This window comes from Ziziphus jujuba, chromosome 4 (genome assembly GCF_031755915.1).
Source record: "Ziziphus jujuba cultivar Dongzao chromosome 4, ASM3175591v1".
Classification (NCBI taxonomy): domain Eukaryota; kingdom Viridiplantae; phylum Streptophyta; class Magnoliopsida; order Rosales; family Rhamnaceae; genus Ziziphus; species Ziziphus jujuba.
In genome coordinates, this window is record NC_083382.1 from 24,293,617 (window position 1) to 24,319,669 (window position 26,053).

The 26,053-nt window shown below is 31.2% G+C and overlaps 1 protein-coding gene and 1 long non-coding RNA gene across 2 annotated transcripts; one reads left to right on the top strand and one right to left on the bottom strand.

The window, feature by feature from the left end:
• Nucleotides 1–8,153: 8,153 nt before the first annotated feature.
• LOC107403924 (autophagy-related protein 8C-like) lies at nt 8,154–10,717 on the bottom strand. Its single transcript, XM_016010846.4, has 6 exons — nt 10,567–10,717; nt 10,421–10,469; nt 9,673–9,728; nt 9,496–9,548; nt 8,543–8,661; nt 8,154–8,450 (listed from the first exon to the last, which is right to left on the bottom strand). The coding sequence occupies exons 2-6, from the start codon at nt 10,455–10,457 to the stop codon at nt 8,356–8,358; spliced, it is 360 nt and encodes a 119-aa protein (XP_015866332.1). The 5' UTR covers nt 10,458–10,469; nt 10,567–10,717; the 3' UTR covers nt 8,154–8,355.
• Nucleotides 10,718–15,639: 4,922 nt separating this feature from the next.
• LOC112489629 (uncharacterized) lies at nt 15,640–25,501 on the top strand. The gene is made up of 2 exons (XR_003053918.3): nt 15,640–15,975; nt 24,728–25,501. It is a non-coding gene; the product is annotated as an uncharacterized LOC112489629 (long non-coding RNA).
• The last annotated feature ends 552 nt before the right edge of the window (nt 25,502–26,053 follow it).

Consider the following 26,053-nt stretch of genomic DNA (forward strand, 5'->3'; position numbering starts at 1 on the left):
AGCTCGATCCATGATGGAATCTGAGTTCATCGCATTAGATAAATGTGGTAAAGAGGCAAAATGGCTAGGCCAATTTTTGGAGGACATTCTGAGATGGCCTAAACCTATGCCAGCAATAAATATACATTGTGATAGTCGATCTGCGATTAGCAGGGCACAGAATGTGATGTGTAATGGAAACTCTAGACACATTCGTCGTAGACACAATTCCATAAGACAATTCATCTCAACTGGAGTTATCTCGATAGATAATGTAAAGTCGAAAGATAACGTTGTGAATCCGCTAACCAAAGGGTTAAATAGAGAATTAGTTGAGAAATCATCGAGGGGAATGGGATTAAAGCCCGTGAGTAAAGTCGATATAATGGAAACCCAACCTAGTTGACTGGATATCCCAATATCTAGGTTCAATGGGACAACGAAATTGTAAAGACTGGTATGGTTCACTACGAGGGTTAATCCTCTACCCATTCGTATGATGAAACAGTGATAAAAAGAGGTTAAGCATAAAGTATGCTTTTAATGATTCCTGTAAGTGTATGTTTAGTAATCTTTGCATTGTGATGCTGATTACATTGTAAGAAGGAATCACTTATGTGAGAGAAAAGAGTAGCCACTTCAAAGAAGAATTGTTAAGGATACAATTCTTTAGAAACTCTCGTAGAACCAGACAGATGTTCAAGGCCAAAATGAAGACAACAGTGAAAACTGAAGTGTACCAAGAAGGAATCTGTGTGAACTATGTTATCATTTACATAAACAACAAAATAGTTCAAAGATATCGCATCTACCATTAGTCAGTAAAGAAGATATAATCTCACAAAAGAAGGTTCAAAGAATAACATCTATATATCCTATACAGGTTCCAACCATAAAGCTTTGCCACCAGAGTCTTGCATAGTCCAAATAGTCAAATCATTCATGTGGGGAATTGTGAACTTTTTTTTTTAATCAACAGGTGTGAATGATATGTAGTCTATTGGGCTTTAATTGCATTTAATGTATTCTGTTTTGGATTTTGGAATTGACAAAAATTTTTGGAAAAAGTGAAAGAATTCAGGAAATAGAATCAGCTTTTCATTTTACTCCCTTACGGGTTTTTTGGGAAAAAATAGAGAAAAAAAGTTTTCTGCATTCTTGGCATCTTTTTGAGTGTGGTAAAGCAAAGGTGCATCGAATGTTCAAAGGAAAATCTTGGTGGTATCGAGTCCAAGGTTTCAGAATCCGTTATATCCTGGGAGACAACCGTCGGGAAAACATCTGCACCGGTGGAACAGAAATTGTCTTAAAGAAACTATAGTACCACACAGGCCTTGGACGATTTTTCAACAAGATTAAAGCTAAGAACATACAGGTTCTCAATTTTATTTTATCAATTTCCTGTATTTTTGTTTATATTTTCATTCCACGTATATATTCATATATTATGTATAATTTTATCAACAAAGGTGAAGGAATGGATATAAAAAACCACTTTACAATTCTTGTGATTGTTTCCTTTTTAAAGGTTAAAGAGAGATGCTCTTGCCAAAAACAAAAATACTAAAGATCACTAGATTGATCCTTAGAAAAGGTGGCATTAAGAGGAGTAAGAGCAAAGGTCACATGGGCTTCTCTTAACCTGAAAGTTTCTTATGCAAGAAGACTTGGATTTTGTTTTACGAAAATGCCATGTGGAATTTAAATAATAAAATGAATAAAGAAATGGAGAAGATTCTTTTTCTGCAAAAGATATGTGGAGTGATCTTGGACTTTTAAGCCTCATGAAGAAAAAGAAAAACAAAAGTTAACCTTCCTTGACCAAGAGTGTGAAGAGAATGGGCCTTGTCTTGTTTGGCCCTAAAGCATGTGAGGAAAGGGTTTTAAGGTTGTTTCTTAACGCGTTTTGTTTAAAAATCTTGGGCCAATGTTTTTTTCTTTTTTTTGGAAAATATCACAATTTGCATTAGTTAATTTATCTTATAAATATGGATTATGAACCCCCCAAGTGGTTTACCCATTTATTAAAATAAATTAACTTAGACTCTTTACCCTGATATTGTGACAACCAAATTAAACCTATAGTAACTTAAGAACTTCTTCATACTTGTGAAAATTAGTAAAATTATTGAGATTGCATTTGGGCCAATTAGACCCTAAAGATTTGTTCATTCTTAAAATTAACTATGAACACATATTAAAATCGTGATTACCAGATTTTTTATCATTATAATAAGTATATTTTATGTTTTGTTTATATCAATCTTTATGTGGATCACAAAGTTTTATTATATTTATTGTATTTACATTGTACTCTTTTTATTATCATAAGTTATTTTTGTTTATGTTGCAGTTGATTTACTCTTTTTATTATCATAAGTTATTGTTGCTTATGTTATTGTTGATTTTTTTTTTTTTTTTTAAAGTTATTGTACAATGGCAATCTATATGCATATTAAGAAGTTTGACTTATCATGTCCCCTTCTAACTAGATATATTTTTACTTTTCAACTAATAAAATTTCTTGTATCATCAATGTTCATCTAAATATATATATATATATCAACACTTTGTAGAATGTTGATTATGTCCCTGACCTTTAAGCATCTATATTTTGCTTAACAAGACGTCTTTAGTATTGGATCATTCCTAGTTTATCCGGGAAGGATAAACTTATTCTTTAAAACGTTTGAAAAATGCACCTACATATGTTTAATTTAAATTTAATTTTTTTATAAAATTTTGTAATGATAAAAGGGTAAGTTACAACAATGTCCCCTAACTTTATCTAGTTTTGCATTTTGCTCTCTAAACTTTAATTTCATCATTGTGGCTTATCAAACTATTTGACGATGTAATTACTATATAAAACCCTAAAATTGTTCCTTTCCTCTCGTTATGCGGCATGTGAAGTGCATAGGATCTATTTTCTTATCATATGACAAAAGTACGATGGTGAAATAAAAAATATTTGGACGGTATAACTCATTCTAATATTGATCCTACAAAGATACAACATCATCTAATTACAGGAATACAAGTTGAGCATCCCATTTGTCCTTCTCTGTTCCATCTTTTATTTCACAGTCATTTAAAAGCATAAATAAAGTTTTTAACCCATTAAAAAGAAAAAATGAACAAAGATTAAACTAGAAACGCACAGTAAATTGGATTATCAAACACCTGATATCTTTATTCATTAATATTCTATTCAAAGCTAGAAATAGCTAGGATTAGAAACAGAACCAAAAGTTAGAAATATGTATTAAAAATATATATACACTTATTAGATCAAGAATTCTCGAGTCAGGAATTCCTTAATTTTAATAAAGAATGATTGTATGATAAATACCAAAGGTTATTAGATCCCATCTAAGATTTTAAATTTGAATTTAAATACTAATTATCACTTTATTTAATAGTTAAATATTTAAGCTATAAACATCCATGATTTAACTAAATAAAGGATTCCTTTATCGGAGAATTACTCCTTGTCAGATATATATCAAGAACTAGAACTCTTAAATTATCTCATAAAATATATTTGGATGTAGACAGCTTTTGGAATATTTATATGATTCTAATACTCACGGTCACTTAAAAATAAAAAAAATAACAAAAAAGAAGCAAAGAAAAAAGTAGAGAAAGAGTGATGGTTCTAAATTCATTTCAATCTTTTGCAAATTACCTCCACATTAAAACCCATATATCCCCGCAACACTTTTTTTCTACACTCAAATCATCCTGTTGGTCAGAAAACCCATTGCACATTTTCTGTGCCAGGTAAAAACATACTACGAAAACCATTGAAGATTTTGAGACCCTTACCGAAATCTCGCTCAAGAAACCAAAATATACCCAAGTGGTGGAAGAGAGGAGCATGCAGACTAAGGATTGCCCCTCCAGTGGCCTACCTAAGTTTGCTATCGTTGGTTGGTTTAATATTTGCAATGATTTCAAAGAAAATTTCTTTGATTATATATTGGTGGATAAATTTTTCTTCCTCACCCAAGTTTCCTAATCTTAAATTTATTACTATTTACTTTGTTGCCAAATCCCCAAAACCTTAATGCTAACAATAGGCAAATGTTTTTTATTTCCTCGTTGTACTATATGAGAATAAAAAGGATTGAAGTGGAAAATTAGGAAAAGAGTTAAGAGTTTTGTACAGCAGTTGTACCATTAGAATAGTTTTGGGGGCTACAGTAATAAAATCAAAGGTTAATGGGTAAAATGTAAAACTAAGTAAAATTCAAGGGTATTGGACCATTGGTGCAAATAACCTTTGATAAAATGACTTAAGTCATACAATGAATCAACATTAAAGTCAGAATTAAAAACAAGACTTGAAAAAAGAATTAAAAGCTATTCTACTCTATTTAAAACCAAGCCTTAAACAAAAAATCTATTTGATTGAAAATTTGTTTATTATTATTATTTTTTCTTGGCTACTATTTATTTCTAGTACTAAATCTTTTATAATTATTATTATTTTTATTTTGATAAATTAATAAGGAGATTTTAGCACCAAGTGCTTGAACTTAAATATCTAAGAATTATCACTCATAATCATTGTTAACTAGGCTACTTCAAACCATGGTTTAAATATCCAAAATTTTCTCTAAATTTCCTCCAAATTTCTATTTTTTTTAAAGGATTGAAATAAAATTTAGATTTCAAAATGGAAATGGATAGAATTTCCATAATATCCATTGAAATTTTAAAAACTTCACCAAAATTTCCATGAAAATTTCCGTAAAAATATCCTCATCAAATCCTCAACAATTTAGTTAAAAAAAAATTTATAATTTCCATAGAAATTTTTAAAATTTCCATGAAATTTCCACTGAAATTTCGAAAATATATTATTGATATTTAGTAAAAGTTTTTATCAAATTAACTTCATTAATAATTTTTTACCCTTTAATTGTCTTTTAAACATTTAGTGATATAAGTAAAATTAGAATAAATTGAATTGAATAACATTAATAGGTTCTATTTATTGAATATCAATAAAACCAAAATATAAAGATTGTGGATTATATTTTTGAACCTGAAAAATCTTATTGCCGGAAATATCTGTTTTACAGATGTAAGTAAATAGATAATGAAACATATACATGAAGATGTCACAACAAGAAGAAGATTTGATTTCTATGAATTTTGGATCAATGAGGATTGGAAGTAATTTTCATAACCCTTATTTAATGAATATTTATAGAATGTCATCAAGTAACAACTCATAGATAACATATCAAACTCAATCATCATAAAGTAGTAGTTATGCACATAGTCAACCAATAATACAAGATCTATATGGTTGGCATATTAATAATTATATACAAAATTATCAGAGAGATACATCTTTTCATAATTACTTCTCACATTTCACATCTCAAAATCAAAATAAGAAAGGAACCGATAATTTTCAACAACCCAAAAGTTTTATGTGGTATTAAGATGACATTTATGAACTACAATATAATTGTAATAATTGTTTTATATATTTTAGTTAATAAATAATTTTTTCATATATGTATTTTTTGATATATTTTTATTAATAATAATTTATCTATTGTCATTAATACTTATTATAAATCAATTTACTAAGAAGAATATAACATCTATTCAATATTTTAGCAAGTTTTATAATCAATTTGATAATTGATGGATTAAATAAGTTAATTTTAAAGTTTCAATAAAAATTTTCATTTGTTAAAACAAATTTTCATAATTTTTTATCGATATTCAATAGTTTTCGATATTTTCATAAAAATTTTCATATTTTAAACTTTCGATACTTACATCGATATTGATTTTTTAAACCTTGTTTTAAACAGAAAATCATCAAGAAAATTATGCAAATATATATATAGGCGAACGAGGAACATGATACAAAAAATTAAAGCTTATTAGGAAAAGAGTTAAAGAGTTTACAGAAATGAAATCAAAAATAAAATGTAAAATCAAGTAAAAAATTCAAAGATATTCGTGTGAATAACCTTATAATAAAATAGTTTCATATCATCCATTAGATAATTATGAAAAAATAAATTTTAAAAAATTAATAAAATAAAATAAAAAAGCTATGTTTACATTAATTAAGAAAATATTATTATTTAAAACAACATGCTTGTTGACATTTAAAACACATCCAAAATCATATATATAGTAAAATTTTACGGTATGAACGGTGCATAAAATATTGATGTAAACCATCTCAAAATGATAGTTTTTTAAAAAAAATATTATCAATATTTATTTTTATATAATAATATTGAAGATGATTTTTTATAAATAAATTTTATATATATATATATATATATACACACACATACGTATAGGCAAACCACGAGCGCCATATAAAAAGTAAAGAAAATGAAAGGGCTAAACAAAAAAAAAAAAAAAAAATGAAGAATATATAATTCCCCATAAGTAAAAGAATTGAAACGAAAAAAACAGCCAGAAACAGCACATCAGTACGTCAGCTGGTGGAAAGAAAGCGTAGAAAAGCAAGTAATACAGCTCAGAAAAAAAGCCACTAGACAAAACAAAACACCTTCTCCACCCTGCCCATCACATTAACATCGTTCATTCATTCGCCTCCACTGCAATCCCAATACGCAAACTTCCTCTCCTCTCCTCTCCTCTCCTCTGTGCCCTTCTCGCCACTCTTTTCGCAATAAAGGTACTTTCTCTTTTCTTCGCCTCGTCTCTCTGGGTCTTTGTGGGGAGAACTATTTTCTTTCTTCTTCTTTTGGGGCTGTATGTTAATTTGTTACCATTTTCTCCAAATCTATATCAATCAATGATTACAACATAGAAAATGATATAAACCCACATGCATCTATACAATGTTTTTTTAGATTCCTCAGCTTCTTTCTCTCGTGGATTTCATTCCTCATGTATAAACTTTTAGTTCTGTATCTACAATTTCATTTACAACCCACTTTCCCATCTCTCAAATTTTCTCATCCTGCGTAAGAAGAAAAAAAAAATATATATCTATATATATATATATTTATATGTATATTAGAGAATTTTCATATCAGGAAGTCTTGATGATTTTTCTCTGACCTTACTTTTTAACCCTTGAATTGCTTCTAGGGCTGGTAAAGTTTATTATTATTCTGTTAGATTTATTTGAAAGAGTATTTGTATAGTAATTAATGGATTTTGTATTTTTGATTCAGAAAATTTTATACTGCGTGAATGTCTTGATTGTGAAAATATAAAGTGGATATTCTGTTTTGTGTTTGATTTGTTTTTGATTGAAGGGGGATATGGGAAGCAAGGCACCAAGCTAGGATATCTTGATTGTGAAATCTAAAGTGGATATTTCTGTTTTGTGTTTGATTTGTTTTTTATTGAAGGGGGATATGGGAAGCAAGGCACCGAGCTGGGCTGATCAATGGGGGACTGGCAGTTTCGGTGACAGTAAAGACGATGAGAAATCTGTTACTAAGAAAGAAGGTGGCAATAACAAAAAGATGGCGGAGGCAAAAGCAGCGGCTTCTGCGGGATATGACAAGGCCAAGGGAGCAGCACTGGTGGGTGCTGACAAGGCCAAGGCTGCCGCAGTAGTAGGTGCTCTCAAGCTCAAGAGTGGAACCTCCATGGGTATCAAATGGGTCAAGGATCAGTATCAGAAAAGGACTTCTAAGTGATCCCGATATGGGACATATATTTATTCAAAGAATGTGCAGACGAACTATTTGTTAAATTGATTGAGTGAAATTTTTATTCTCCTTTTGGCGCTTCTTCCGATGTTTTTCTGCTTAACACCACATGGAAGTTTAGTTGCTGTTTACTTGTTTAGATTTCCCGGTGGTGGTCAAGTATGAAGATGTAAACAACTTGTGATTTTTGTAGAAATATGTAATCACCTGTTTGGAATTGAGTTTAAAATGTTTAAAATCACTTTTTAAAAGATAAAAAAAAGTTGCATAAAAAAATACACAAGCCCTATAGCTAATTTGTAGAGGGAATATAATTCCTACACAATTATTCCTAAACTGTCACATTCGAAACTTCAATGATACAAATCTGGAAATCTGTCATAATTCATATCAGGGCCCGTCGGTTGCATTTAAAAAGCATTGCGTGAAACAGTTCAGGCTATTCTGGGCATGAAACTTGAAATCATTCAACAAATTTTAAGCATCAAATAGACATAACAGAAAAAATGGTCAAATTATCCAAATTGTAAAGAGAATTGTCTGATAAATATGTTCGATAAATATGTTTACCACAGATACCGTCGAATGGATTTGAAGGGAATCTACAATTAACCTAAATTCCATAATTTCTTTCTTTATCTTTTATTTTCTTCATCTTTTGCAAGATATATTTACAAAGATGTAGCTTCCTCCTGTTTCAGAACGTTCCAAACGTGTTCTCGCCACTGTAAGTCATGTAAAGGAAACCGTCTTCATCTTTGTTCTCTTCATAGATTGCAGACATCATAGCAGCTGCAGCAACACAACCAAAAAACCAAATTACAAACCGTTAATGCACAGAATACATAATAATTTGATGCCAAAATAATAACACTTCATCTCACCAGAAGGAGGCAAAATATTCTTGACAAAAACAAAAATAGCTTTTTCAGCACCGAGCTTGATCCTCTTCCGGACCACATACACAAACTGGCCAACAGTCAGATCAGCAGGCACCAGATATCTAAATTCAATACAATAGAGATATATTAGATCATTTAAGTATCGGATCTCTACTCTTCTTGATTGAGATCAAGTAATGTTGGATTAGTCATTTAAAATAATTTACGTACAACAAAAAACTACAGTGAGTTAGATGCTGATATAATCACATAAGAATCCCCCATTTATGACCCAATAGAAATATATACTAAGTATCAACCTGCGAAACTTAGCCCTAGAATGGAAATGTCGCTTTTCTGCCACTCAATCAACCTATAAAACATTATATACGTGTTTCTTGTTGCTACCTTTGAAATCTCATATCAAAACATGAAAAGAAAAAGAAAAAGTTCATAATTACTGTTTCACAATAGGTAAGCAACAAAAAAATGCATGTGAAATTCTCATTAACCAGCAGGATCAAGGTACCATTCTTCATTACCTAAAAAGTGAACTTCAAAAAGGATACATGTAACTTAAAATTCTAAGTGATGGCAACTAATACCAATACAACAAACTCAGAAGCTAGAAAAATCTACGAAACAATATTCTAAATATTATTGAATTCATAAGATATCAATATTTTTTGTTCTAGCCCACAAATTAAAGTTAAGAAGGAAAATAAGTTGAATGTTGTGACCTTAATAAAGCATCGAAAAATTGGAGACTACAAAAGAAAGTTAACTAAATTTGTTATGGAAAGCAAGAAATCCAATAAAGTAAAAAAAAAAAAAAATTAAAATTTTAAATATCATCAAAGTACAGAAATAATACCAAATGCAGAACATTCACATTGGAGTTAAAAGTCAAGATAGAGAAATATTTGACTTGTGGATGACGGTTAAGAAAGACTTACTTTTTCTTATCAATTTCAGGAATATCACTCTTTTCCGCCCTTTCAACAATTACCTATAACACAAAATCAAAGAAAATATCTAAACAACAGTTAATTTTGAATGTAAAATCAAATGAGATCTCACACTCTCTCTCTCTCTCTCTCTCTCTCTCACACAAAAAGCAAGAACAATCATACTGGTATTCTGTCAGGATACTTGTCTCTAATGCGAACAGCTTCCGCTTGCCTCCTTTCTGGCTCCAAGGAAGAACAAAATTTTTACATCATCAATAGACTTTCTATTAACTTAGAAGGGCATGAAAAAATTAAACAAAATAAATTGAAAAAAGGGCTTTGTGTGTATGTTCTATCTTAACAAATCCTAGGGATGGGGAAAAACTAAAAATTGAGATCAAAATCCAATCACCGTCCTAAAAGACATAATAATCAAAATCCCCACAGAAAAAACTAACAAAAAAACTAAGAAGATATTACTCGTATTGCCAAATCTACTACGAAACATAGGAATTATACTTCACAAGCATTAAAAAACCAAATTCCAAGCTTTGCGACAAAAGATTGAGATGGGTAAGTACTAAATTTCCAAAGTAATTTAGCTGCTCAAATTTTTATGAAATTTCAAACACCAATAATCTCAAAAACCCAAAAAAGAATTAAACCACTACAGGCAAAACCCATCTGATAAACTAGGTAATATCCCGAAGGCTTTGCTTGATATTTGACAAAAGTTATCACACCCAAGTCCACAAATCAAGTAATCCGCACAATCAATCACCAAAATTAATAATAATAATAATAATAATAAAATCCACACAATCAGAAGAATTTAGGGTTTTGGGTTCCCCGTGATTTAATCACCAAAATATTAAAAACCAATAATTTTTCAAAGTTTCTGTTTTTGCAATGCAATATAAAGAGTACGAACCGAGAGGGTGTTCCATCTTAAACGAACTCTTAGCCATGGAAAATTGCTTCTGAAACACAAAATAATTAAAATTCAGAACACCGAAAAAAAATCAAAGTTTGATAATCAATAGCACCGATCACTGAATTTTGACGAATTTTGCTTACCAAACGAGACACTGAAAAAAGAGAAAAAAAGAAAGAAATTGGGATAGAGAGAGAGAGAGAGAGAGAGAGAGAGAGAAAGTGGGTATATGATTAAGATGATTAAGATCCCAAAACGAGGGCCGATATATTGGAAAAGGACCAGTTGCCCTCCAAGAGAAGAAATCCTAATATTTTATTCTTATCTGCACCTTTGTTTTTTTTTTTTTTTTTTGATAATATTCTTATCTATCTGCACCTTTATTTAAAAAGAATAAATAAATAAAATAAATTTATTTTGCCGAGTATATAATATTAACAGTGAAATATTTTTACAGATACCTTTGAAAATCCTCCATTTTGTCTCAAACACTCTTCTTTTTGTGGATTTTTTGGGATTAATTATTTATATAAATTAGTTAATGTCATTTAACATTATACAAAAGCAATTATTTTGGTTAACTTATTAAAAATGTATTTAAAAAATTATATATATTAAAATTTTCAAATCTTATGAATTTTAAGATAATTTAGCTCATTATTATATGATTATCTCCACAAAACGGATGGATTTTTGCAATGATTACGCATTCGTTTTGGAAATCAGGATAAGGTTAGAAGTCAATGGGTGATCAAACTTTGAGATATGGCCCAAAAGCAAAACAAGATTGGAACTTCAACATATGGCCTTGGCCCAATCCTATCGTTTTTCATTTATTTATCTCTGTTGGGCTTCTTTTTTTTTTTTTTTTTTTTCTTTTTGGGGGTGAAGGTTCTTTTGCATGGCAATTTAACAAAGAGAAGTTCTTTTTTATAATATCAAATTAATTTTATATAGTTTCATAAAAATTTAATTTATCAAAAACTTTATCTTTTTCAATCCTTTGTTAGAATTAAGATTTTCCTCTTCAAATAGCAGCCATTATGCCTACCAATACAAGGATTGACATTGCCTTTCAGCAGAGCGATGGATTCACATGGGGCTCAAGCATCGTTGACGTTGGTGAGGATCCTAAAACACTTTTAGGTTTTGGCAAAAGTGTGAACTTCGGCATATTCATTATTTTGAGATAACCAACTCACAGAAACTAAAAAGGTCCAAATCAGTTAACCAAAAACGTTGATGTAGCATGGACATTCACATAATCCATTTTTTCAAGATGAAGATAGATTGAAAACAAAAAACATTATAACAAATTAATTTTTCTTTAAATCCACACCAACCATCACCATTAAAATATATATTTATATATATATATATATGGTTTGAAGAAAAACCATCCATCACCTACGATTTAAACGGTTAAAAGCAGTTGTCTATTACCACATCACAGCCATACCTAATCCATTGACGGTGGCCAGTGGCCACTGATAAATTGGAGGATTTTCATTTTGAGAAAATATTTAGATCTAAAAAAAGAAATAAAAAAGTAAATATAAGGATAATTTGGTTTCGTAAATGGGCTTTAATATCATCATAACTTGGACATGTTTTTTAGGTAAATCAAAAGAGATTCCTCTTGTTAATATCATAACATAGATATTTAGATTGGAACCTTGCCTTACGGGCTATCACGGCACAAAATCTTTCAATCTTCTGAGAGTACAATTTTCAAATTACAAATACAGGTGTAATTGTTGAATAATTTTTTTTTTTTTTGGGCCAAACTACAACTTTCTTTTTTTTAAAAAAAAAATAAATTATTTTGTATTCCATATGATTCGAATTCGTGCTTTCGTAATCATAAATAAAAATACTCAACCATTTAAACTAATTTTTTTCATTTTAAACTACTATTTTTGTTGGTCCATAACTTAATATATGTGAAATATTTTTTTTCTTTTTTTTTTGTCAATAGACACGTGGAGCACTTTTTTTTTTTTTTTCCTTTTTTTTTAACCAAAAGCACTTGCTTCAAAATTTCAAAGTTCATGCGCGTAAAATCTACTAAAATCTACTAAACGAAGGTTTTTTTTTTCTTTTGAAAATAAATATTTCTATGTTTTTTTTATCAAATTTAACATTTTTTGTTTCTTATGTGGAAAATATCCAGTTTTGTTGGACATTTAAATTGTATCCCCATCTTCATATTAACAATTTTAGTATAATTTTGAATATTTTGTCATTAATTTTCTAAATCAAAACTGACAAATTAATACACTTGCATCAAACATTTTTTTTTTTTTTATATAGTTGCATCAAACATTATGAGAACATTAAGAAACTCTTCCATTAAAAAATTTTAAAAGTTCGTTTGGTCATGTACTATATTTTTTTATTTCAAAAATAAAAAAATTTGTTCAATTAACGAATAATTTAAAGAACTATAAAAAAATAAGGAAAAAACAAAGGAATAATCTCAATAGTAGAAAACATTCCTTTGGTAGCTAATTAAATGAGAGCAAAGGTAATGGACCACTAGACATCCTTCAAAACTGTTGAAATAACATACTAGATTCATTTATACATCATACTACAACAACGTAATCTAAAATACAACTCCAATAGACTTAAAATATGAAAGGAAAAATGAAGCATTTTTAAAATTAATAGCAAATCTGTAACTGAGAACATCAAATCTATATCAGAATGTCAAATAATTATTGTCCCACAATGATCATCAAGAGGCCACTCTTAAACTGCTATAATAATAGTCCCAAGTGACCAACAGAATATTTTACCTAAAAAGAACAAAAAAAGGTGACCAATAGAACAGCAAATGGCCATAGTAGTCACAGCGCCATGTGTACGACAGAAGAGAGAAGACTAGGAAGCTACATGATGATGGGTCCAGAGAGAAAAGTAGGCCCTGCTGTGAACCCTTTATGGTGAAATGTGACCCATCAATAGGCCTATTAAAGAACTCATTCACCCCTCCATTGAACCAAAATTTAGGCCCCTACCCATCTCCATTCCTCAGTTCCTCTTCTTCGTGTCCATTTTCTGATTTTGAACCCAAGTGGGACCCAGCTTGACTCCCTGCTTCTTTGTCCTCCATGTTCTTCAATGAAACGTTGGTTCTATAAAAACAGAGCTTTTTATGAGATCCCTTTTGCAAAAGAGTTTGAGCAAGAGGAAGTGATGGGTTGGTCATGGTGTATTACTAGCTCAGCAACATCAACATCGTCTTCAATGGAAGAAGTTGGGAAGAAGAAGAAGGAGTTACGGAGCTTAAGGGAAAAATGGTTGGGAAGGACAAGAGAGTATAGGTCAAGGTTTTATATACTGAGGAAATGTGTGGTTATGTTACTGTGCTGGCACAGGTTTGGATAGTCCTCCCAAAATGAATGTGTGGATGTTGTAGATTTTGCTACTATTATATACCAATAATTAATGTCTACATTAAAATGGTACAGAGCCTACTGCTGCATGTTTCCTTGTTTGTATGAAATCTCGAGTTTATGGAGTCATTTTCAATAGACGGTGTATAAATATAAATATTTGTATATTCAAAAGTTAAAAGAAGCATCGATGCCTAAACTATGTAGTAACAAGTCCTACTCGCCTTCATTCACGCAAATTGAAATGCTGCTTTGAGGAATTTATAACTTGGTCAAATTCATTCTAGATAATTTATTTCGCCACATATTTCTTTTCTCTTTCATTTTATTACAGAAAAAAAAATGGTGACCAAGAAGCAATTTTTCTTTTTTTAACAAATTGGGAGGGGGATTTAGCAAAGTCCTGATCTAATCAATATAAGATTATGAGTAGTAGTTGTTGCCAATCAAACCATTTCAATCAACAACCCTTTTTTTTTCTTTTTTTCTTTTTTTTTTTGGGGGTGAATGTCTCAATGAACAACCTTATTAATGTCTCAATGAACAACCTTATTAAGGCAATTTACTTTATTATATATATGTGTGTGTGTGTGTGTGTGTGTGTGTGTATCTTTGAGTTATATATAACTAAGTTTATTTTAATCAATCTTGTTCGGAAGTGTTTCTGTACATTTAGAGTTTTATTATTTGTTCTTACCAGCAATGAGTATGAATGAAATCCATTATTGATACGGTAAACATTAATTTCATGCATTTTTTATCATGCTTCGATTTTTTATACTAAAAACTTAATATGAAAAATAAAATTTTGACAGTTAGATAAATTGTCATATAGCATATGAATATTATTAACAATGATCATCTATAGTAAAAAAAATATGGTTTATATATATATATATATATATACATATATTTATGAATTAATTTTCATCCACTTTTTTAAAGTTCAACCTAAATGCCATTTCATTCCTCTAGAAGTGTTATAAACCTCTCCACAAATTTCAAAAACTCATCACTTTCCCTTCCTTATTGTTTTCTTTATACCCTTTTGATTAAATATCATCCACATTAGGATGGATGTGGCTCAATTATGTTGATTTTTTGGCCTTTTCTTGTATAAATCAAACTAAATTAAACCATGGAAAAACTAAACTAAATTGAAGATGGTCGTTGGAGGCTTTAACTCATTATAGACCCATTTTTTGGCAATGTTCTAAATGCAATAAAAGGAGGAGGCTAGGCACGGCTAAGCTTGAAGCATGGGAAAAAAGCCTCGCATATAGAAGAGACGTGATAAAAGATGATTAACTCTACTTTGATAGTTAAAGGTGTAAAAAGGCAAGAATTTAGCGTCAAATGGTGCGCTTTTTTTTTTTTTCTTTTTCAATTTTGTATTTTCCTAAAATTTTTAATATTGTTTTTTTTCAATTTACATTGTTTAATATTAAATATACCAGTGAAGTTAAAATAGACATTGTTATTTTTTGTAAGGTTAACCATAAACTACTAAGTAATTTGTAGTATTTATGAGTTTTAGTTTTATATTGTGTTGGAGACTTGGAAATCACAAAGTTTTTAATAAATATATTATGATTAGTTATTACTATTTTATTTTAATTTTATGCACTAAGATGAGATAGACAATATTAACTTTCAATGTATATATATATATATATATATTATTATTATTATTATTATTGATTTAATGGTTTTAAAATAATAATAAAAATATAAAATGTAATTCATAAAATTTGAAGTTTGATCTCACCACCTTACCACGTGTTGCATCTTTTAAAACATTGTTTTCTGGCCCAAACATATGTATCCTGACAAAACCTTATCAGGACAAAAAACGTGGTTTTTAATAAGCTCTTTTTTGGCTATTGGATTATACCAACAACCCAGATTAGTTTTCCTATATCTGAAATTCCCTCCAACAAAACTTTGTGCGCTTCCCTTCGCATCCCAGACACCATCATCCAACTCCCAAATACAACACCAGATAGAAGTTGAAGGAAACCTATCCATCTGCAATCGCCAGTGCCTCCGTTGATATCGAAGAAGTACCCATCAAAGGAGAAAGAGGAAATACCCATCGACAGAGAAAAACCCATCAAAGGAAGAACTCATCTCCAATGGTGGGAAGCAAAGGTTCATTCTACCCCTCTTTATTCTGGTTTTTTGTTATATTCCTGTTTGATGAATTGCTTAATATGTCATGGCCATGCTCTTTGAAAACTGATTGTTTTTTTTTTTTTTTGGGTTATTTATGGATATAATTGGTTGGTCGTTTTGAATTTTCTTACATTTACATTGATATTGTGAATGTGATTATTATAAATTTACAAACTTTTCTTAATAATTCCATCAAATTTAGCAAAAAAATTATATTTGGAACAAGGACAAATTGACTTATATATATATGCTATAAAATTGCATTCTAAGAATTTTTTATACTTTATAATGATATAAGTCAAAATTAAGTCATAATGGAAAGCCATAGAAGAAAAACTATAACAATTGAATATTATTATCAATTATCTATTATATTATACATTTTAACCTAGGTTTCTATCTTCGTCATGTTATTAGGAGTGTAATGCGTATCATGTAAGATGAGACCAAATGAACTTATTTAATACCCAGCAACTTTGCCTTTCACTCTTTTTTTTTTTTTTTCTTTTTGTTTTTCCTTGCTATATATTTTTGAAGAACTTGAATTATGTATGTGGTAAGAGGTTTGTTATATAATATTACATGTACGTCTTTGATCTTGAGCTAATCCTAATAGAGGATAGCTAAACCTTTTCCACATACGGTTTGTTGGTATTGTATTGATTATAAAAGGATGCACTTGGTTTCTGTTGAAATATGGTTGTTGAGTTTAGTAAGAGGAAAACACAATGTAGTGAAAGCAGGGGACAAAGGGAATTGTGATCATGGGTTAATTCTCTTGCAATATTTTGTTAGATAAAATTGAATGTCCCCCATACTTATAGATTGAAGTTTTTGTTAGCAAATTTGATCACTGTAAGTTTCAATCTTACTATAACTTTTGTTAGCAAAAGTGGATATGTGAGGTTGATTTTGGATTATTGATTTATGCATATTGATGAAATCGTTTGCTTAATTATTTTATCTAGCATTGAGCTTTGTAGTTTTGCATTTTCTTCTACTCTGCCTTTTTCTCAATTTATCAGACTTAAGAATATCTTTGGTTCATTAATATTTTAATTTAGGATCATTGAAAGCTTTATTGGCTAATAATTTAGTATTCGAGAACTTAATACCTTCTCTTTTGAAGGACCTAAGCCAGAACTTGATTTACATCAATTGGATTAATAGTAAAGAACAGTTTTTACTTTGAAATGTCTTTCTCCTTTTTATACGATATGTATTATATATAAATATATCTTATATTATGTGGCATTTGATAATGACGTAATGTTGATTTTATTATATTAGATGTTAACATGAATGATGTAGAGTTAGATGCAATTAATCATCCAATAGGAGTTTAAGAAATATCACTATTTTCATATTCAAATTCCGCTGATAATATTTACATTCCCCAAGTGTCAGAAGACTGCGAACCAAAGATGGGATAAGAGTTTGATTCAATAGATGAGGTTCATTAGTTTTATATTAAATATTTAAAGGAGGCGGGGTTAGTTTTCGAAGTAATTCTAATAGGAGATGTAAAGATACCAATAAAGTTCTAAGGAAAGAATTTTCATATTATAAAGAAGAAGCATCTTATAAAAAAGTCAATGAGAAAAAAGGATGTCAACGGATAATAAGAGAAAATTGTAAAGCAAAACTTACAGTGGTTAGGTCAAAATTAGGAAAATATATCATCAGTAATATAGTCATCCATTAGTAATCCCTCACAAAGTACATTTATTGAGGTCACATCTTAGTATTTCTAAAGCCATAAAATGATGAACCCATCAGTTTTCAGCAACAAATGTACCAATTCACCAACAAATAAGCATTCTTAAATTTTAAGCTAGAAGTATAGAGAACATCGGGTGTACAAAGAATGATATCTATGACCGTGAAACTAAGTGGCGTTGTCAGGACCCGTCCAAAATTCCCCACCGGAACCCTAGACAAATCCTGATCCCAGGGAAACCCTACCGGACCCTCCAATGGAAAATCCGGCAGAACCTCCCCTAAGGGTTGGACTTACCACAAATTACCTGCACTGAAAACACACTTCTATAATCATCCCCTTATTCCTCCCACAATACTACAAATTGATTCCACAATTTTACAGTACTTCACAGGAATAATAGTAATTCAGTGCATAAATAAAATATAAGTGTCCAGAATAGTATATAGAGCTTCATGAAGTGCTATTCAATAGAAAATACAACAAAGATGAAAGAAATATTACAACTGAATTGCACGAGTACAAAGGTACTTCTTGAACTACGATAGCAGCGGAGAATTGGTTCGCTCCGGAAGAACGCCTACCACCCCTTGCACCTAAGGGAACGGAATTTAAAAATATGAAATGCTAATCATCTCAGTGAGCGACCCTAGCTACTAAACACTTTTAATAATAATAATATAACAAATAAGGAAATTTCATTAGTACCGACAATTAAATAGGTAAGTAAATAATAACAGTTGAAAATAATAATTTCCCTCAAAACTCTCACTAATCACTCCGTTGGAAATGTTCCCTTTTTAAAACATTTTCACAAAACCCGATATTCGTATTTTCCGAAACCAAAGGATCAAACAATTTAATAAACAATAAATAAATAAATACCCCAAATGTAATTAAAATGTAAATAAATATAATAAATAATTTTTGAACACTTTGGAGTTTGAAATCTTATTTGAAAATTTACACTTGAAGCACCACACCATATACCAGTGATGCCCTCCGATACCCAGCGTCCCGAGCACCGACTGGCGGGGAGATTAAAGAGAGAAACTTGTAAACGGCACTTCGGCGTCCCGACAGTACCGCTGCTGAAACCGTCATCCCGGCCAAGGAGGGGGGCGGCTGTGGCCAATATCAAACTTGCCTGCCCACGGTCCAATGGCAACTCACGGGAGACATAATAACTTGCGCGCTAATCACATATACACCAGAACACCAATACTGTATGAATGCATCTAAAATAATTATTAAATTAATTTTAACCGTACCGTTTTTTCAAAATTACCGTGGGAAATATACCAATTTCAATTTTTACCATCCCACATATTTTCCTTTAACAAATCCGGTACGAAAATATCGATAACAGTAAAACAATAATTTTTCTCGTAACACGAAGTTCAACAAATAATATACCACAGGTATAATTATAAAAATTAAACCACCAATTTAAACAAATAATTTTCACAAAATATTTAAACCAATTATGCCCGAAAATAATATTAAAACCATATACGATTTATTATTGAAAATACCTTGCTCATGCATAATAAATAAAATTAAATCAAAATAAAATCATAATTAAATTGCACCACATGAGCATAATTCAAATATCAATTAAACACCAATTGAATATAATTAATTGCCCAAAATATTTTTAAAGGTGGGTCACTCACCTTAAGCGCATATATCAGCTAAGATCCTTCGCAGGATCAACTCCACTACCCACACGCGCACCTAAAACATCCACAGTACACCAACCAAATATATTAATATTTTAATCGGGTAACTCCCAAATGGGTACCCGGGGAGCGAACACAAACGACAACTAAAAATTACGAGTAATATACCGAATCGAAGCTTGAGTGATGAGGATCATGGATTCGGTCTTACTTCCCGGAAATCGGACTCGAGGTGGCCGGAATCTCGTCGGAAAGCTTTCGGGATTCAACTCCTCGATTCTCCCAAACCGTCGCTAATTGGAGGAAAAGGACACCGGATTTGGATTCAGGAGGTCGGAATTAGTGGACAGGGACTGGCGGTGCAATTGGATACTTGCCGGAACAGTGACTTCCGGCGAGCCGCCGCAGTCACCGGCAACCGTCGCCGGCGGCGGCGCGTGCGGTGGCCGATGGCTTAAATTTTTGGGGGTTTTGTAGATCGAGGGAAGAGGACTCCAACGGGACCGGCGGTGAGGCAAACGGAGGCCGGACGGCGAAGAGATCGGGGTTTGAAGATTTTCGGCGCCTCACCGGAAAATGCTCCGATCCTGGAGCGTCGGACGTCCGGTGGCCGTGAAATTTGGTGGGTAGGCCAGAATTGCCACGGGTGAGAGACCAGTCAGGTGCGTGTGGCTTAAAAGTGGCCGAAAATGGGTCAACGGCGGTGGCCGGCGGTGGAGGGGAAAAATCACCGCCGAGCTTCGCCGGCTCGGTCTGGGCACGTCCGGCGACCGGCGGTCGTGAAATTTCGGGGTTCGGCCGGAAATGGGGAGGCGCTCCCGTCTGGCCGGCACGTGTAGCAAGGATCGGCCAGAAAATTTGTCGAGTCCGACGGCCGGTCGTTTCTCTCTCTCCCTCTCTCTCTCCTCTCTCTCTTTCTCTCTCCTCCTCGACGTTTTTGCCAAATAAAAGCCACCTTGGGTGACACTGTTCACTCACGTGGACCAATCAGGTGACGACACGTGGCGTTACTGTGCACTTAAACCAGATATAATAAAATATTACGATATCCGGCGAACTTCACACGTCCATAACTTTTTAACCAGATGTCCAATTTAAGCGTGCCACTAGTCTATGAACTCATATCGACGAGTACTTTACGACCATACAAAAGTCAAAACAAAATTACACAACAATAAAAAGTCAACTCATGGCACCTTTTGGACAGTTTACACCTCGACTTGTTTTACCCATAACTTTCAAACCGTAGCTCCGTTTTCGACGTGCTACTAGTCTACGAACTCGGGGCATCATGCACTTCGCCATGGTACCATGATCAACTAGAAATTTCAACTGGAACAAAAAGTCAACTTTTGACCCGCTCGGTCAACGGTCAACCTCGGTCAACGTGCACGAATTCCGATGTGATTTGGGTCGGGCTGTTACAAGCGTAATGAAATGAAAGGATAAAATGTAGAACTGTTGAAAGAATATTTCTTGACAAAGCAAGAAAGGGATCCACCATTCATTTTTGAAATAGATGCAAATAATGATCGTAAATTGAAGCGTTGTTTTTGGATTGATTCAGTTTCTAGAAGAGCTTATAGATGTTATGATGATGTAATATTTAATACAACTTACAACATTATCAATATAATATGATATTTGCACTATTGGTTAGGATTAACAATTATAGTCAAACAGTCATATTTGCGTGTGCATTTTTAAGTGATAAAAAATTTGAATCTTTTCTCTGGTTATTTAAGCTACTAAAGAAAACCATGCCTAGTAACAGTCCATAAATGATTATCACTAATTAAGATTCTATAATGACAAAGGTTATAGCTCAGAGCCTACCAATACATTTCGCAAGGATTATAGTTAGCACATACTTGATAAGTTTTCTATACAGATAAATGCAGTTACTTACAGAGTGGGAATCAGAATGTCATGAAGAATGGGTAACTATTATTGAGAAGGCGAACTTATATGACAATGTTTGGTTGAAATTAGTATTTGAAGTACGTTCAAAAGGGGTGCCTACATATGTTAATCACATATTCTTAGCTGGAAAGTCAAGTAGCAAATATGTAGAAAGCACTCATACATTTTTCAAGAAGTATATTTCAAAAAAAAACTTATTGATGGATTTTATACTTTGGTTTAATAGGACACTTGCACATCAACATCACAAAGAGCTAGGTACTAATTATGTTTATGTTAATGAGAAGCCTCTTTTGAAGTTGCCATTGGAAATGGAAAAACAGATGGCTGAAATTTACGCACGCAAGATTTTTTTATAAGTTTTAAGATGAATTGTAGCATAGCTTAGTAACTAGAGTAGAACTTATATGTGAAAATGACACACATAAAATGTAAAAGGTTGAAAGTAGTACAAATGAAGGGATTCTAGAGAACCAGAAATTGTTTATGATAAAGTTTTGGACTTTGCATCATGCAATTGTAAGAAGTTTGAGAGTGAAGCAATTTCATGTAGACATATTTTGATATGCTTACGACTCTTTGGTAAAATGCCTTTGCCAAATCTATATATCATGAAAAAGGTGGACTAATTGCAAAATCTCAAATAATCTTTAATAAGCATGGTGTAGAGATAAATGGAAAAGGTAGTTGTCATGTGGAGAACTAAACTATTCTAACTTGCATCAAAAGTCATTGATAAAGCCATAACAAATGAAGAGGCAGGTATAATTGTGAAAGATTGTCTCGAAACTCTACTTAGTAAGATAAAACCATTAGTTAGTACCACAAAAAGCGGAAGAATTTCTAAAAAAAAATATAGTAACATTTATGAGACAACTTTGAAAGAATCATCTCAAGTAAAGGCAAAGGGATATGGAAGAAGATTAAAGAGGGAAATAGAAGGCAACAAATGTTGTAAAGTATAGTAGTCAACACTGCAATGAATGTGAAAAAATTGGACAATCACACGATAAAATAAACTATCCAGTCCTCAATAATTAGTAAGAAAATTATATATTTATTATTTATTATTTATTAATGTACATACTATTTTTATTTTTATGTAGATCCTTACAATTTGAAGATAATCTTCAATAAGTATTAGAATTTCAATTTGAGCTAATAGTTTTAATTTTACAGGTATAAAACTAAATTATAACTGTTATATGCCTGCCAACTATCTTGTCTTCAACATTTGATATCTTGTCAGAAATAGTTTCCTTATAGTTCTTAAATTCAGTTTAAAATTGCTTTTTAACATCTTACTCATCATATATTTTGCTTCATTTTGGCAAGTCTGCATTGGTACCATAAGGGATGACTTCTTGGGTGTGATAAATAATCCTACAATAGCTTAATGGAAATATATGGCTTTCATAGGCCCTTTCCTTGGTAGCCTACAAAGTTTGAATAAATATAGAATTTTGCAATTGATGTAGCACCAAAAAAAAAAAAAAAAAAAAAAAACTAATGCCCTTAATCCTTTGTTAACAATTTGCAATGATGCTTTAATTGTCTAAAAAATTGAATTTCTATACACAACATTTTCTGAAAATAGATTTAATTCTTAATTTAATAGGCTTTGCTTTAATTTGTTGATAAATAATTAGAAATATTTTAATGGAACTATTTGAACTATTTGTCTTGGTTGATAGGAACAAAATGTTGTCTTGTTAAGTTAGTTGTTGAGAAGTAAGTTTTTACCCACTTAATTGGCTCTTAATATTTGATAAATTGCTTGAAAACTTAAGCTTTTTGGTTTATTTGATGCCTTTTGGTGAATTTTTGCAATGGCAAAAATATGGAATAAATTTTATTTTCTAGTAAAAAAAAAAAAAGAAAAAAAAAAGAAAGAAGGAAGATTTATGGAAAATTAATGCTCAAAGTGCTCCATTCCAAACAAAATGACCATTATACTTTTACTTACAACATCAAATGCACACCAATTTAAACAAAATGACCATCAATTTGTAATGTTTAAGTACTCTATGCCCATTTATGTGCATTTTAAAGTAATTTAAAGTAAATTATGTTGAACATTTATGTGCATCTTAAAGTAATTTGAAGCACATGTTATATATGAAATTTAAAGTTGACATCAAACAGACATCAGCGAGAATAAACACTAGTTGGGCATAAACATCAATCGAGATAGAGAAAAGCAAGAAATGCAATGCTAAGAGGGCAAGCAAATAATAAAAAAGCAAGAGAGGCAGTGCCAAAAAGCAATGCTAAAAGGGCAGGCCTTTCTAGATTCAACATGTGGCATAAAAAATGACAAAAACATATATATATATATATATATATAATCTTGTAATAAGCTAACAGATTGAAATTGAATGTTAAGTAGCCAAAACTAGTTTAACCATAACTATATATGGTCACTAGCCAAACATTTTAAATTAATTTCAGTACAATTTAGGAACAGAATGATTGTCTAAGAAAAATATCATTTGCCTCATACAAATATTATTTTCCGTGTACTCTTAAGATGCATATGTTATATAGCACTGATCTTCGGCATACTTATTTATGGTTTTTCATGTTTTTTTTTTTTTTTTGGTAAGCCCCATTCATCAACCAATACTATGGAAAGGCTTATGAGGTTCTATGATTTGTTCTGTGGAAAGGTTCAGTAAGATGTGATAAAATTTAAGTGTTAAAATCGTAAGAATTTGTTAGTTATGAAAAAAATTTAAAAGGCAAATCCCTGGTGCCTCAGCTTAGCACTCATTTGATTACACTATATCCAACAAAATGTAAAATTTATAGGTTAAGAACACAATATGTTCAAATTCATGTACTCAAACAAAACAAAAAATCGCAGTAACAACCAATTTCCATAAACAATTACCCAAAATTGGCAAAGCAGATGTGATTTTGTTCAAATTTTCCCTCATACTTATTGAAGTTATCAACTAAAATTTATTTTCCTTATTATTATTATTTTTCATACTCCATATCGGATTCCATAGATTACAAACTATTTGTCATATGCAAACTTTTAACAGTCAAAAGAAATAATGGGGATTATCAATGAACCTTCAACATTTCTATTCTTGTTGTTAGTATTTATTATTTGTGATCTATCTTCATGGTTTTCCAGTTTCAACTAAGAGAACCAACTATAGAACCAACTATATAACACATATGAAAAATCCCTTTTATGCCTAAAGCATTCACTAGCTATAAACACTGGTATCCATCATATACACTTATGAAATTGCTATTTATAGTTTTAGTGCTCATATGTCCCTTGAAGAACATGGTATACAACCAGGACACAATAATAAGTAGAAGCACAATAAAATACCATCCAAAATACCTGATGGACATTGATCTTCGATTTGGGTTTTGGGTTCAGCCTTGTCATGATGGGAAGCGATTTGAGCATCAATGGATTTCGAACAGGTTTAAGTGTTGATATTTATGGCAATCAAAGTTCTGCTCTATGTGATTATGATGGGTTTGAACGGAAGGGCTGGGTTTCAAACTAACACGCTTCTTCTCCTTCAATGGTGGCTCTAGTTGATTTCAATGGGCTTCGAATGGACATGCTTCTTCTCCGTCAATGGTGACTTTGGTAGATTTTAATGGCCGATGGATGTCGTGGATGATTGGGTCTAGGACATGAAGGGAAGGGAATTTCAAATTTGGAGAAGCCAAAATCCATTGGTTTAATCCAATGACCAAAAAGAGAGCTTATTAAAAAATCACTTTTTTTTATTCTGATGAGGTTTTGTCAGGATGTTCTGACCATAGAACCTTTGTGGATTTAAAATATATATCTATATCTATATTTCTTAGGACTATTTGGATGGAACTATGTGCGGACCAGAGAAAAACCGATGCTACATAAGAAAAAAACGTCAGTTTTTTACTCAGAGAAAAAGCCAACGATACACGAAAAAAAAAACATCGGCTTTTCTAAAAACATCGGCTTTTCTAAAAATATCGGCTTTGCTTAGGCTTTGCTTCGGCTTTATTCTTGGTCCGCATGCAACTCCATCAGAACGGTCCTAACCATAGAATCCTCCTATATATATTTATTTATATATATTATTGTAAGTAATTTGAATTCAATATTATTTAAATTTTTAATTAAATATTTAAAAATATTTTTAAAAAATTATGTATATATACAGTTAGTCTTATGTTTCACCACACCACCTTGCCACGTGCGGCAGCTTTTGGAACCTTGAGGGCTGTTTGATCATGTTTTCTGTTTTTTATTTTTGAAACATTTGTTTTAAGAAATGAGAATAGAAAACTATTTTTTCTTGTTTAATGAAAATAAAAAACGTTTGGCCATTGATGTTTGAAAACAGTTTTCAACACCAAAAAAACACTTAATATATTTGGTTACATATTTCTAAACAGTTTTTGTTTTTTTTTTTTTTCTGTTACATAATATTAATTCATTCACATATTAATGAATTATATTCATATATATAATATAAAATATATATTGAAATATACCATAACTTTTTTTTTTTTCCGTTGAACTTTTTTTGTCTATTATTATTGATTAATTTTTTTTCCTATTAGTATTGATTCATTGATAAAGGGGTTTTGAATCTGCGTTTGGGGAAGAGAGTTGCAAAGAGAAGAACAGGCAGAATTCTTGAGAAAGAAAAGGATGTTCTTAAAGATAAAGGAGAGTTAGGGAAAAAGAAGTTGGTGGAGGATT

What these genes read in the sequence shown, in the direction of transcription:
- LOC107403924 (XM_016010846.4), bottom strand. Translation starts at nt 10,457, where the DNA reads ATGGCTAAGAGTTCGTTTAAGATGGAACACCCTCTCG. An exon ending in AGTATCCTGACAGAATACCA is followed by an intron (nt 9,549 to 9,672) that starts GTATGATTGTTC and finishes TTTGTGTTATAG; the next exon opens with GTAATTGTTGAAAGGGCGGA. An exon ending in GAATATTTTGCCTCCTTCTG is followed by an intron (nt 8,451 to 8,542) that starts GTGAGATGAAGT and finishes GTGTTGCTGCAG; the next exon opens with CTGCTATGATGTCTGCAATC.